The sequence below is a fragment of the Bufo bufo genome, chromosome 6 (genome assembly GCF_905171765.1).
Source record: "Bufo bufo chromosome 6, aBufBuf1.1, whole genome shotgun sequence".
NCBI classification, from domain to species: domain Eukaryota; kingdom Metazoa; phylum Chordata; class Amphibia; order Anura; family Bufonidae; genus Bufo; species Bufo bufo.
Genome location: NC_053394.1, coordinates 177,655,159 through 177,670,471, shown reverse-complemented (window position 1 = coordinate 177,670,471; position 15,313 = coordinate 177,655,159). Strand labels below are relative to the sequence as shown.

General features: G+C 41.9%; 1 protein-coding gene across 1 annotated transcript in view; it reads left to right on the top strand.

Annotated features, from left to right (window-relative positions):
* The window catches only part of LOC121003390 (oocyte zinc finger protein XlCOF7.1-like), a 46,638-nt gene extending 32,651 nt beyond the window's left edge, over positions 1-13,987 (top strand). The window contains exons 6-7 of the mRNA XM_040435213.1: positions 10,551-10,659; positions 11,417-13,987. Of these exons, the coding sequence (XP_040291147.1) occupies positions 10,551-10,659; positions 11,417-13,092 (1,785 nt within the window). The 3' untranslated portion in view covers positions 13,093-13,987. The remainder of the gene's footprint in view (positions 1-10,550; positions 10,660-11,416) is intronic.
* The last annotated feature ends 1,326 nt before the right edge of the window (positions 13,988-15,313 follow it).

Below are 15,313 nucleotides of genomic sequence, written 5' to 3'. Positions count from 1 at the left end.
TAGTTAGGACAGAGTCTGCAGAGCCATCTCATCATGTGGGGATGTGTATTACAATATAATGCAGTTCTATAGCACTTTACATGACTGTGTTCGGTCCGGAAAGCATACTCCATGTGATGGCCACTTCTCCTCTAGTGTAAACTTACAGCATCATTAATGACCGCTGGTATACTGTCTAAGATCAGGAATATGTGGCAGTACATTACTGTACCTGTGGTCAGGCAGAGGTTAGCAATAATGCCTGCTCAAGTACACCTCTGGCTAGAGACAAGGGGTAGGTTCAAATTTGGCTTGGGCGGTGCCATTTCAATTTTCTCCTTCCCTGCCACTGGCCACAAAGCAAGGGAAGGGGGGCCCAAGCTAAATTCTTGCACCAGGGCCCATGAGCCTTTAGCTACGCCCCTGCTTCTCCCCTTCTCATTTGACGTATTCTCGTATCGACTTTGTTTTGGTGGACAGAGCTTCTCTTTCAACCATTACAGACTCTGATATTGGAGTAATCACATGGTCATACAATGCCCCTGTCTCAGTAAAAATCTCAGAACAATACAACCGCCCTCCGAATCCGACATGGAAGGTAAATGAATACTTACTAGCAGATTTGGAATGTCAAAAGGAGGTAAAGGATGTTCTGTCCGAGTATTTTTTAAACAATGTAAATTCTGTAGACAATCCATCTATTGTATGGGCAGCGCATAAGGCCTACATCAGAGGCATTTTCATTAAATTAGGGCATAGGGCCAAAAAGAAAAGAGAGCAACTCACTACAAATTTGCTGAATAGAATCCGAGCTACAGAGATTCTGAATAAGACATCTCCCTCTCTTCTCTATTCAGAGGAGCTCCGCTCCCTTAGGGCACAGCTAGGGGAGCACATGCTGCATAGATATGAATTGTCCTTAAAAAAGGTCAAAGCATTGTATTACTCCCAGGCAAACAAGCGGGAAGCCTACTAGCGAGTAGAATTAAAACAGAACCCAAACTCCCCGTATTGCCTTCTTTTGGAATCCCCCCAAAACCCCAAAATATTAACGATCCAAAGGAGATTGCTAATAGGTTCATGACCTTCTACTCAAGTCTATATAACGTGGTTGATAATAAGGAGGTGGTTTCAACCATCTGACCAGGACCATTAACAATTTTTTGGACTCCCTCTCATTGCTACCATGTCTGAAGAACACAGGAACGGTCTGCCAGCCCATCACACTTGATGATATAACAGGCATAATCAAAAAACTGCCCCACCATAAGAGTCCCGGACCGGATGGTCTGTCTAACTCCTATTATAAACTTTTCTCCGATCTTCTAGCCCCACACCTCCCATATGTCTTTATCTAGGATCCTGACTGATGGGTGTATGCCTAGAGAAATGTTAGAGGCAATTATTGTCACCCTGCCAAAACCTGGCAAAGAACCAACAGTTCCCCAAAATTTCCGGCCTATATCCCTCCTCAACACCGACTTGAAAATCTATGCCAAATTTGCTGGCAATTAGATAGCAGCTATTATTCCATCCTTGGTGGCTCCTGTCCTTGGTAGACAAATTACAGATAATTCTAGGAGAGTATTCAACCTACTGGATAGAGTTAATAGATTGAGGCTGCCCACGGTATTCCTTACCCTGGATGCTGAGAAGGCATTCGACCGGGTGAATTGGTCGTTTGCCTTCTCGGTGTTCCGTAAAATGGGTTTCCCAGGTGCACTGATAGGTGCCATAGAGGCATTGTACAGGGACCCATCAGCCCGAGTATGGGCCAATGGTGTTCTTTCAGATCCCTTTAGACTCTCCAACGGTACCAGGCAGGGCTGCCCCCTTTCCCCTCTAATTTTTATATTGTCCCTAGAACCACTAGCACAAGCCATTAGACAAGCAGACAACATCTCATTATACGCTGATGACATAATCCTTTCCCTAACCAACCCTGTTCTGTCGCTAGATGAAGGTAGGAAAGTCATTCATTCATATGGCTCTTTATCATTTTACAAACTCAACGAAGGAAAATCCCAAGCCCTCCCCCTTTTCATCCCCGATCAGACTCTAGAACAGCTAAAACAGCTTTACCCTTGGGACTGGCAGACCGCCTGGGTCCAGTACCTTGGCATTCAACTCACCCCTACTATTCATAAGTTGTATAATGCAAACTTCCCACAATTTCTCCTAGACATCCAAAAGGAATTAGGGAACATCGCGAAAACGGAGATTTCATGGCTTGGTAGGATAGCAGCTTTTCAGCAGCATGTGCTCCCTAAGCTTCTCTATTTGTTCAGAATTCTACCATTAGAATTGCCTTGTCCTTTCTTTACTGCCGTGAATAAATTGCTTACTAGGTTCATCTGGAATAAAGGGCCCCCCGCATAGCCAGGACGGTTATGTCCAGATTCAAAAAGTTCGGAGGTTTAAGTCTTCCAAATATTGGCTACTAGAATACACCAACTTAGGGAGTGGTGGACCCCTGATGCTTCCAAACACATGGGTCCATATCGAGCATGACGCTTGCCCCAACTCCCAGTCTAAAGGCATTAATGTTAGCTTCTCTTTTCGGAGTGCCGTCACAGTCCCTCCCATTCCTTCTTTCACTTCGCTGAGTGTTGAAAACAATATTACTGTAGTGGAAACGGTACAAAAAGCTTCTATAGCAAACTCACCCCAATAGAGGCATTACAATGCCTTCTTCCGACCTATCTCTGATTGTGGAGGGGTGGGGTGTGGAGACGGTCACAGACCTACTCTCTCATTCAGGCTTGAACTCATTCGAAAACCTGCAAAAGCAATATAATATACACAAGAGGGACTTTTTAAATACTTAAGGATTCGACATTTAATAGCCTCTAACCCCACACTGACGGTAACCTCGCATGAACTCCTGAACCAATGGACTCTAAAACAGTCCCAACTGAAGGGAATTCGCCCACTTCTACTCCTTCTTGGGCAACAAAAAAACTCCTTGTATCATGGGAGCTGGATCTGGGTCGCAGCATCCCCCCAGCGCAGTGGTCCACAGCTATCAATTTTGTGACCAAAAGGCTGAAATGTGTTTCACATCTTGAATCTTATTCGAAAACGCTTCTCAGATGGTACTTCACCCCCCTGAGACTAAGTCGCATTTTCCCAGGCTCGGGCCGCTGTGCTGGAGGGGATGTGGTGGCAAAGGGACCCTATTACACATACTCTGGGGCTGCCCTCAGCCCCATGCTAGAACTGTGGGTCTAGCATTTTTCAATTAATAGAAAAGGCTTCAGGCCGCAAACTAATCCGCGATCCAGCTTTGGCCTTGTTATTTAGAGACCTCACACTAGTCCCATATAGCTTTAGGACAATCTCCATGCATCTTTTTTTAGCTACAAAACTGGCCATTACTAGGAATTGGAAAAGTTCAGTAATCCCAACCGTCCATGAGGTTTTAAGAGCTGTTAGACACTAACTAAATCATACGAAAAGATGTTAGCACACAAAAACTTCGCACTGTGCAGATTTGAAGCCGAATGGTCGCATGGGCAAACCCGTAACCCAGCACATGAATCGGGCACTGACAAAACCAAATGGTTTTACAATTTCAACACCTGCTACACTGATTATAACACTAATATGTATGATGCACACCAAGATCACCTGACTACTGCCAATCTCTCTGCCATTAGTTATTAAGTCTTTGTTTTACTCTGTTTCTTGTTTATGTTCTCCAAGATTAACAGATTTTGCCATATTTTGGCAATTCATATACCATCTGTATGCTACGGTGAATGTCTACTCTGTTCATCAGGAACTCTACCTTATCACGGAAAATTTATACCGAGTACTAGTAGGAGTATACTACATTGTTTAACTTCTGATGTCTTATGCAATGTGATTTATGTAGATTACTGTATTACACTATGGTGTATGGATCTTTTTGCATTGATTTTTGTATAGTGTATTTATTTATTTTGTCCTTCTTTCATAAATGAAAAAATCCTCAATAGAGATATATTGAACGATAAAAAAGGGATAAAAATAAAAATCGCAGAAGAGGTCGGAGAGGGGGGAGCCACTAACCGGCATACCAGAAGAACAGAGACAGATGCAGAAGACCCCACAGGACCTCCACAGCCCAAAAGGAACAAAACCACGCAATAAGTGAAGATTTTAATTTCTCTGCTTTAGTCTGACTTCAGCTCACCATATAAGTACTCCAGAGGGGCTTATCTTTTTGTCCAGCGGAAAATCAACGACTTTCGATCTTTTTTTTTAACCTCAACACTTTCATTCGAAATATCACATTACAGAAGCATTTTGCCATTGAGAGTAGACAACCCAATCCCGATAAACAAGGGGATCACCCAGGAGATACAAAAGCTATGACTTCGGTCCACACCGATCTGAAACCAAAATCTACATTCAACCCCACTTACCATAAAGGGATCCATATTAATACTTTTTTCTCTTTAGTATCAAAAGATTTGAGAGATATTAATAAAGACGTGAAGATCATGAGTGACCTCACTAACAAAGAGAGGGAGGCACTATTAGAGCTAAGTAAAAATGACACTCTGGTCATCAGAAGTGCAGATGAAGGAGGGGGGGATAGTGGTTCCAAAAGAAAGATTACATCACAGAGGCTAATAGGATCCTAGATGATCCTCTTTACTACAAACCCCTCCCCTTTAACCCACTCAATGAAGATAAGAGAAATCTCATGCTGTTAAAAGAAGCTGAAGAGAACCACATTCTCACCAAAAAAGAAAAAAAATACATAACAATTGATCATCCCAACACGGCAACTTTTTACCATCTACACAAGGTCCACAAAGATGTGAAGAATCCACTAGGAAGACCAATTATTTCGGGCATCAATTCCTTGACCGCAACCTCTCACATTATGCTACGAATCTTCGTTCTTACCTAAGGGATTTGTCCCAACTCATCTCACTATTAAAAGAAATTCATTGGGACCCCTCATACTGTTGGTTGACATTGCATGTAGCGGCTCTGTATTCCAATATCCCACATGAGCCAGGCATCAGCACTGCGAGCCACTATCTGGAAACAGATCACCAACTTTCACCAAAACACAGACTGTTTATTTTAGATGCGATCCGGTTCATCTTGACATACAACGTATTCTTGTTTGAGGGTAAGATCTACAGACAGCACAAGGGAACCATGATGGGGACGTTTTGCAAACCTTTATACGGGCCGGTTTGAAGAGGAATTCATTTTTAACAAACACCATAGAAAGGATATGGTTGTTTTTTTATAAACGGTATATTGATGATCTGATCCTGATTTGGAAAGGTAATGAATAAGAGGCCCAGGCCTTCATTTCCTATCTCAATGATAACACTTGGAACTTCTCTTTTACAGCAACAGCCTCAAGCACTTCAATTGAATACCTGGACCTAGTCCTATACTCAGAAAATAAAACAGTTATGACTTTTTTTTTTTTTTTAAGTCGACGGCAATAGCTATCTGGACTATAAAAGTGCACATTACAAGAAATGAAAAGGAGTAACATACCTTTTAGCCAATTCAAACGAGTACGAAGGAATTGCTCGATGACGAGCGATTTTATTGCACAGAGCCAAAATTACGATCCAGATTTTTTAAATAAGAGATATCCTAGAGGGATTATTGATGGTGCTTTTATGCGAGCAAGTAGCCAAAGCCAAGAAGAGTGCTTAGTGACAAAAGAGAAGCCAAAGAAAATGGTAGATCCGAAGAAGTACAAGTCTGCTTTTATTACCACTTATAACTCCAATCATGAGGTTTTAAGGAGCATTTTAACCAAACACTGGCACATTTTAGAGATGATCCTTATCTTAAAGAGACCATCCCATCCAGGCCACGTATTACATTCAGGAGAGCGAGAACTTGAAAAAATGTATTAGCCACCAAGCAAACTGAAAAAGAAGAAAACCACCACCACGACTGCGGCTAATTGGTTTCCTGTTCCTGTGGGAGTTATTAAACCACCCAGTGTAAATGCTGCACCAACATTGCCCACCCGTACTAAGACCTTCAGGAGCAATGTCACGGTGTGAAGAGTTCCCCATAAAAGGCTTTGTAAACTGCTCCTCATCCTATGTGTTCTATCTTTTGGAATGTGATTGTGGACTGCAATACGTTGGCCGCACGATTCAGGCCCTGAGGGAACGCCTGAACAAGCATTGATTGAATATTACACGGGGATACCCAAAGCTCAGCATATCGCAACATTTTTCCGCTACCCATGATAAAGATCCCACTAAAATGTCCATTATACCTATTGAATATATCTCTGATAGTTGCTCAGCTAGATTTAGAACACTCCAACAGAGAGAAATGTTCTGATTTTTAAATTACAGACCCTCGAAACCATATAGTCTCCATGAGAGCCTCGAAGACATTGCTTTTGACCGGTGCACCCAGTAGATTCCTTTCATGCTATCGAAGCCATTTTACTTGGTCAGTCCTGGTTCTCCATATTTATCTCAGTTTTTTAAAGCATTATGAAGCCATGCTTATTTATATTTCATATAATATTGTATCTGCATTATATCTAATCTTCATAGCACATCACACTCATTCATCCCTAGTCACTTTCAGTCTATATTATACCTAAATGCCCTAGTTCAATCATCCCAGCACACACCCAGTAGTTGTCTTTATTTTTTAATTTATATTTATTTTCTTTTTATTTTCATTGTTATTTTCATTTTTATTTATTTATAATTAATTTTTTTTTATATATATATATTTTTTTACATTCATTTTAATTTATATTAAAAAAAATCCCCCTTTTTTCTTATTTTTTCATATATATTTTTTCATCTTACCTTCACACATCAATTTTCCCCCCTCCTGTGAACGATACATAGTATAACCCTTATCGATCCACTGTATAATTATATATGCACTTATTCCAGTTCCCTTTATTAATGTCTGTCTGTTGTTTATACTCTCCCCGTCTAGCTACAAGCTGTATCGCTCCATTCTGTGAGCGCTGCAGTGAGCATCTCACTAGCTCCGCCCTGCCAGAGACGCCGTCCATCCAGCGCTCTTGGTCCCCGCCCATCCCATGCCTTTAAACCTCTGCTGCTAGCGCGCACACTGAGCGCATAGCGAAGCAGACGCCCCATGTGCCGGCAGTGAGCGTCCGTGCTTCTTGTCTCTTCCTTTGCAGCCTCACAGGTATTTTTTCTTTCTTTCTTTTTTTTTTTTTCTTGTTTCCTTTCACAGCATGAGCTTTTTATTAATAATTTTTCCTCCACATCACCAGTGTTTGGGTCAATTATCAATCCTCTACTCCCTATTTTTAGTTTGTCCAACCAGTCTAGAACATCACTATTCACCTCTGATTTATATATAGGGATATACACATACACAATTCTTCAATCTGCCAAGTCCCACATTTTTTCAGTACTCATATTGAAACTAGCACACATATTTATATGAAGTGCACATCCATTGCTTGTAACTATTTATTTATAATTTTATCCGCAAGCTTTTTTGAATCAAGCAGCAATCTATTTAATTATTTATTTATTTATATTCTGATCTTCAAGTTTTTTGAAGTATGCATCAATTTATTTATTTATTCATTTATTTATTTATTTATTTAAGTACTGTCTACCTAGATTCAGATCGCAAGTAATTTTACCATATATATATATATATTATACATCGCCTTTTTCTCATCTCAATTATATGTGAGTACCATTTCTAATGATTAGATTATTGCATCTATTTTTTATTTGCACACTACTCTATTTTATACTTTTTTTAGACTTGGTAAAGGGGTCTGTAGAACCCCAAAACGTGTTGTCTCTCAATAAACTTTATGACATTCTACATCTGGTTGTGATCTTGCGTCTTGTGTCCACACGCTCACTTGACTCTTATAGTCCAGTGGAGCTCCAGTACAATTGTTCACCTGGTTGGCGGTCGTGCCCCCGCCTAAGGAGATTTCGGACAGAATCGGCAGCACCAACCAGTCACCAGTAACTTCTCTGGTTGTCCTTCATTGTGGTTGCGCCCAATATTGGTGCAACTTGAACAGGTGAGCATAATTAACCCGCCTGTGTTTGGAGGACATACTCACCCTATGAGCGCCTTTCTCTTTCTGTGGCCATTATTTGCTTTGGTTAAGATGGCTGGCTGTCGGGGGCCATCTTAGGCCAGTCACCGTGCGATTACACAGCATATGTCAGGAAGGGGTTAAACATTGGTGGCAGGATTGAAAGTGGCACTAAAGATTAGCTCTTGTCAGGAACAGCAGACAATCTGCTGGCTCTAGGGACTGTCAAACAATCTGTCAGACCTTAAATTGATGGGTGACAAAGATCTGACAGGTTAGATTACTGTCTGCCCTTCTGTTTCCCCCAGACATACAGTAATGTACTGTACACGTATGTCAGCTATTATGTAATGTCCAGCTTTCGGATAGGCCATTGTTTGGTTGGTATGGTGGTTAAAATGGTTCTCTAGGCTTTTTACAAAATCTTTCTTCTGTCCTATGGAAGAAAGATAGTTTGGTGAATACTTACCCGTCCATCGTTCCGATGATACTGCTGTCTCCGCTGCATTCACACAGGCTGCAGACTCTCCCACTGAGGTCCCGAATGGATGTGTTCCCTAGTCTTCCTGTTCAGCTGCATTTAGTATTATAAAGCTGAACAGGAAAACTAGAGAACACATCCGGTAGGGACCTGAGTAGAAGAGCCAGCAGCCTATGTGAGTGCAGTGGAGACAGGGGCATTGGCAGCCCGACAGACGGGTAAATGCTGATCAAACTTCCACAGAATAAAAAAGAGTTTTGCAAAAAGCCCTGAGAAACTGTTTAAAGCGAACGTGTTATCAGAAAATTACCTACTGTTAAAATCACATTTTTATCTTAAACATATATTTATTTTTTTTCCAAATTGTTTGTGATTTATTATTTTTTTCTTTCATGTCACTATCTATATTAAAAACATGTACCGTATTTTTCGCCCTATAAGACGCACCGGTCCATAAGACGCACCTAGGTTTTTGAGGAAGAAAATAAGAAAAAAAATATTTTGAACCAAAAGGTGTGCTTTTGGTAGGCTTTGAACTAATGGTAGCCTGTAAATGACACTATTATGGGGGATCTGTGGATGACGCACTGTTATGGGGGATCTGTGGCTGACACTGTTATGGGGGATCTGTGGCTGACACTGTTATGGGGGATCTGTGGCTGACACTGTTATGAGGGATCTGTGGCTGACACTGTTATGGGGGATCTGTGGCTGACACTGTTATGGGGCTGTCTGTGGATGGCATGACACTGCTATGGGGGGGATCTGTGGATGACAGATAAATAGCATCTTATGTTATGGGTCATCCACAGATCCCCCCCATAACAGTGTCCCTGTGTATTGTGAATGACCCCCAATACAGGGGGTGGGGGCTGGCATCTACAGAGTTTTGTAATGGCAGCAGGGGTCCAGTGCAGTCATTGTATTGTATTGCACCGGGCCCCTCTCACTGTACTAATCGTATCTAACTGCAGGCAATGTTTAACTATAGAAAATCTTCAATCTAGCAGCCTGTACTTACGACCGTAGCAGGCAGGAGGCAGGAAGCTGGGTGGGCAGGCGGGCACTGGCAGCATAATTCACTACGTCACGCGCCCGCGCCGACTGCTTCATTCATAAAGTGGGCGGAGCAGGCGCGTGACGTAGTGAGTTACGCTGCTAGTGCCCGCCCGCCCAGCTTCCTGCATTCTGCCTGCTACGGACGTAAGTACAGCTGCTGGATTAAAGATATTCTATAGTTAAACATTGCCTGCAGTTAGACACGATTAGTACAGTGAGCAGGGCCCGGTGCAATAGAATACAGTGACTGCACCAGGCCCCACTGACATTACAAAACAAGATGCCGGCCCCCAGCCCCTCCTCGCTGATACACCCTTCGACCGCGCTGTGCCGCATGCGGTCGGCAGTGTATCAGTGTAAACGGCAGCATTCGCCCCATAAGACGCACTGGGGGGGGGGGGGGGAGTGTGTTTTATAGGGCGAAAATTACGGTATATAATCCTGCAATTTTCACACTGGCCACTAAGTCTAACAATAGATCATGCTTTCCTGTTCTGTACAGGTTACTTTCCAGTAGGTATTATCATTATCAGCACAGACAATCCACATCTTTTGCTGCTGGCTAACAACTGGACAGCATGGGGACAAGCGATGGTATAACGATTGCTTCTCCCCATACTGTGGAGGAGATCGTTGCATGTAATAGCAGCGGTCTCCTCCACTGACGAGCAGGCGATTGCCAGGAAGGAACGCTTTCTTCCCGACAATCGCCAGCAGAATCGGGCTGTATAATATAGCCCTAACTCAATATAAATAAGGCAGGATCCACCATTGACAATAGGTGAGATCACAGTTTATGAGCTCCCTCCTGACCTCAGCAAAGGTCATAGAGAAAGCCTAAAAAAAGTTTAACATGAAAATGTGATTTAAACAATAGGTAATTTCTGATGACATATTCCATTCAATGATCTTTTTGGTCATATAAAATATTCCACAACATTTCCCAACCCTCTGTTGACTTCTTATCTTTCGAATCAGGGTAGAGATCTGAACAATATTAATCCTAATGCTGTATCAGAAAAAGAAGAAACATATATGAGGGTTGATCAGCCGTATAAGGATGAAATTCCTACAGAGAACTGCCAAGGTGAGTAGTAACTATTAAATGTAAAAAAGAGTCACATATACTCCTGCCTTAAAGACTGTAAAGATTTTGTCTGGACCTCACTTAAAATGTCACTAACTTTTCAAAAAACTTTAGATATGTCCTAGAAACATATCAAAAGTTTTTGATTGGTGAGGGTCCGAGCACTGAGACCCCACCGATCTCTAGAACGAGGGGAGAGAAGCACATGCATACAAAACATCATGCTCTCTCCTTGCTGCACAAGACAGGTTCCATAGAAGTCTATGGGCTTTTCTTGATTCCGTTGTCTGCAGCAAGGAGAGAGAGCGCGATATGCGCATGCTTCTCTCCTTCCATCTAGAGATCGGTGGGGAGTGCTGAGACCCCCACCGATCAAAACTTTTGGTATGACATATAAAAAAAAAGTTATGGTTTGAGCTATATTCATTTCCCAACCAAAAATACAAACCAAATATGGCCATAAATTTGGGTAAAAAAGGCGGCATATTTTTCTTAATCATGTTTTTCATTCTCTGTTGTATATAAGAAATTTAAGCAAAGGAACTCTTTGCCCCAAGTTCCTTTCTTGTGTCCCCTTTTATTTTTGAGCCCTTTGTTCATTTTGCCCATGATAATCTTAATAAGTTAACAATAACTGAATTTTCATATGGTTAATTTCTTTATAAGGTTGTAAAATATTGGTATAAAATCTATACTGTTTTGTATGTTTTTTGGAGGTTAAAACTGAAATAACAACCCCTATTTTTATTTCTGACAGATGACTATACCAGAGGCTCAGAGGAATATCTCCTTGTATCATCAGATTATAAAGTAGAAGATAGTGAAAACACACAAGATACATATGAAGAGCGTGCCATTATTTCAGATATACCCTCATCCCTTTATATTAGATATTTATCACCTGATCCATTAAAGCATGAAGTTCAATCTCCTGATATATCACAGATCAATAATCAAAGTACAAATCACAGAGAGTTTATAGACAGTAGAAATCATATAGATGAGAGACTATTTTCATGTTCAGAATGTGGCAAACATTTTCCTCAGAGATCAGCTCTTGAGAAACATCAAAGAACTCACACAGAACGACCATTTTCATGTTCGGAATGTGGGAAATGTTTCACCAGAAAACCACATCTTTTTCAGCATCTAAAAATTCACACAGGAGAAAAGCCCTATCAATGTTCTGAATGTGGGAAATGTTTCAGCCAAAAATCTGATCTTGTTAAACATCAGAGAATTCACACAGGAGAGAAACCATATTCCTGTTCAGAATGTGGAAAGTGTTTTAGCCAAACTTCTGCTGTTATTGGACATCTAAGAATTCATACAGGCATTAAGCCATTTTCATGTTCAGAATGTGGAAAATGCTTTACCAAGAGATCGGAGCTTGAAAAACATCAAAGAATTCACACGGGAGAGAAGCCATTTTCATGTTCTGAGTGTAAGAAAAGTTTTACATCTAAATCTAACCTTTGTAAACATCAGAAAATTCACACAGGAGAGAAGTCATTTTTATGTTTCCAGTGTGGGAAAGGTTACAGCAAGAAATCTGCATTTATTGAACATCAGAAATATCACATGGGGGAGACTACATTAAATGTTCAGACTGTAGGAAATATTTTGCCTCCGTTATGGGACTCCTCTGAGTCTTTTATTATTGAGGACAAGTCCCCGGATGTATCAGAGACTATGAACCTATTTACAGATCAGAGACAGCATACTAGCAAGCAGATTCAAAGAAATGAGAAGCAATTTTCTTGTTCAGAGTGTGGAAAATATTTTTCCCAAAAATCTGATCTTGTTAAACATGAAAAACTTCATACTGGAGAAAAACCCTTTTCATGTTCAGAATGTAGAAAATGTTTCATGAGTAAATCACAGCTTGCTCAACACCTAAAAACTCACACACGAGAGAAGCCATTTTCATGCTCAGACTGTGAAAAATGTTTTACCCAGAAATCAGATCTTGTTGATCACCAGAGAATGCACATAGGGGAGAAGCCATTTTCCTGTCCTGAATGTGGAAAATGTTTCTACAGGAAATCACATCTTACACAACATCTAAAAATTCACACAGGAGAGAGACCATTTTCATGTTCAGAATGTGGGAAATGTTTTACCCAGAAATCAGATCTTGTTAAACATCAAAGAATTCACACAGGAGAGAAGCCATTTTCATGTACTATATGTGGGAAATGTTTCAACCAGAAGTCAGCTGTCATTGACCATCAAAGAATTCATACGGGGAAGAAGCGATTTTCATGCTCAGACTGTGGGAGATGTTTTAATCAAAGATCAATTTTTGTTCAGCATCAAAGGATTCACACATTAGAAGAGCTTTTCCCATGTTCAGAATGTGGGAAGTGTTTCAGCAAAAAACCTGCCCTTGTCAAACATCAGAAAGATCACGCAAGGGAGAAGCCAATATAAAGGCTATGTACACCTTTGGGGGCAATTTTTTCAAATATTGCATTGTACTAATTTTGAGCTAAAAAAAATCATTTTTCCCCTCACCCATGACAGCACCCATGCGACTAGGACCTCCCATCCGGGACAGGAAGCGTGATTAGATAAAATGGTTCACACCCCCACCACACCTTAGTTCAGGTTTCTTGTCCTCCGGATAGGAGGTACCCGAGGAGTTCCCTTTTTCTTTTTAGGTTCTCACCTAGGAGGGCTGGGGGAGGTCCGGGTCTACAACACCATAATGGGACCTACCCCTGGCGGCGTAAGTCTCCGGTGGGAGCCATCGCCTAAGCCTGTCCTGCTCCTGCCTCCTCCCAAAGCCTCATTGGGGAGCCACTCCGGCAGTGTTCAGGCGGCTCCCAGTCCATGGTACTGCGGCGGCCTACTTCTAAGATGGCGGAGAGTGCCCCCGATGTGCTCTGTGCATGCGAGCCGGGGAGGCTTCTTTAGGGGCATTAAATCTCTGCCGGCAGCGCTAACAGGAAGGGGAGGGGCTTGCTGGCCTCATGGATTAGGCATTACTGTTGGGCATACTGTTCAAAGGAGTCGAGGCGCTTAACAAGTCGGCAGCAGGAGGGGACAGCCAGCCGTGGTACGCAAACAATGCTGTGCAGGACCTGGAGTCTCCACTAAGATGTCGGAACCAGGTGATGCTGGACGTGCCGATCCCTTGGAACCCTCGAGGCCCACAAGCCCAGTATTGGACCTGAGGAGTGGGGAAGCTTGACTCTTCACTTTGGGTGAGATTGATTCTCTATTAATAATTTTGGGTGTTTTTGTTTTTTTTGTAGCAAAAACACCTAAGAAATCTACCGGCAAAACTAAACATAAGGAATGTGGAGGATGTAGAGTAGCATGGTCAGCTGGAAGAATCCCAAAGCTTATCTTAAAACCATTAAGGCTTTAGTACGATCTGAAGTGAAGTCCTCTATTAAGTCCTTTAGTCGTGGCCGTCCGAAATCACCAGAAGGGCGTACCTATAACATGGACTCTTATTCTGATCTTTCTGGTGAAGACAAAGACATAGAACCAGGTCAGTTATCGTCTGATTTTGTCTTCAGATGAGGATTCAACGGCGAAAGTGTTATTTCCACCAGAAGATACTGATCCTTTATTAAAAGCACAAAAAAAAAACAATGCAGTTGGAGGATGTAAAACATCCTAAGACTATTGCCGACCAGGTTTTTGAGAGTCTTGGCCCTAAACGCCATAGAGTTTTTTCCGTTCATAAGAACATAGAAGCATTGATTAGGAAAGAATGGAAAAACCCTGACAGAATTTTTTTTATACCGAATTCTGTTAAAAGAGAATATCCATTTGAAAAGTCAGTGGCGGGGGCGTATGTTACAGAGCTCCTGCTGTAGATGCTCCTGTAGCCAAAATAGCCCAAAAAATCGGCTCTTCCGTTTGATTTGGGCTGTTTAGGAGACCCTTTAGATAAAAGAGCTGATGTTTATCTTAAGCGTACTTGGGAACGTGCCTCTACAAGTCTCAGGCCGGCCATTGCCGCCTCCTGGGTCTCCAGGTCATTAAGGCTATGGTTAGGTTAATTAGAATCTCATATCAGAGACAAATCCCCTAGAGAGGACTTACTATCCTCCCTCCCAACTTTCCTCAAGGCAGCAGACTTCCTTGCAGTCGCTTCAACTGATGTGGTCCGTTTTTCTGCCATTGCAGCTGCTATGTCAAATGCAGCAAGGCGTGCTATTTGGCTTAGATCATGGAAAGGGGATTCAGATCCAAGTCTAGGCTTTGCTCTCTCCCTTGTGAAGGTTCTAGATTGCTTGGTTTGTCTCTGGATGACATCTTAGAGAGAGCCTCTGACAAAAAGAAGGGGTTTCCGGTTCCCCAGGAAACTTATTTTTTTTCGTAAACACCAGGCCAGTTTTAAAAAACAGAGGGGTAGGCAAAATAATAGAAGTGAGAGAGAAAAATTTCCTAAAAGATCTGGGGGGGGGGGGGGGATTTTGTTTAAAACCCAGGAAAACAAATCAAAAGACAAATCCCAATGATGCCCTAAAGTCAGGTGGGCGGAAGACTGTCTCAGTTCTTCCTAGCCTGGGGGTCCATTTCTCAGAACAAATGGATCCTAAGTGTAATAGAAAACGGATTTCGGCTGGAGTTCCTTTCTCGCCTAAAAATTTTTTTCACTCAGACAGTTCGCCCCAAAAATCTGGAAAAAAGG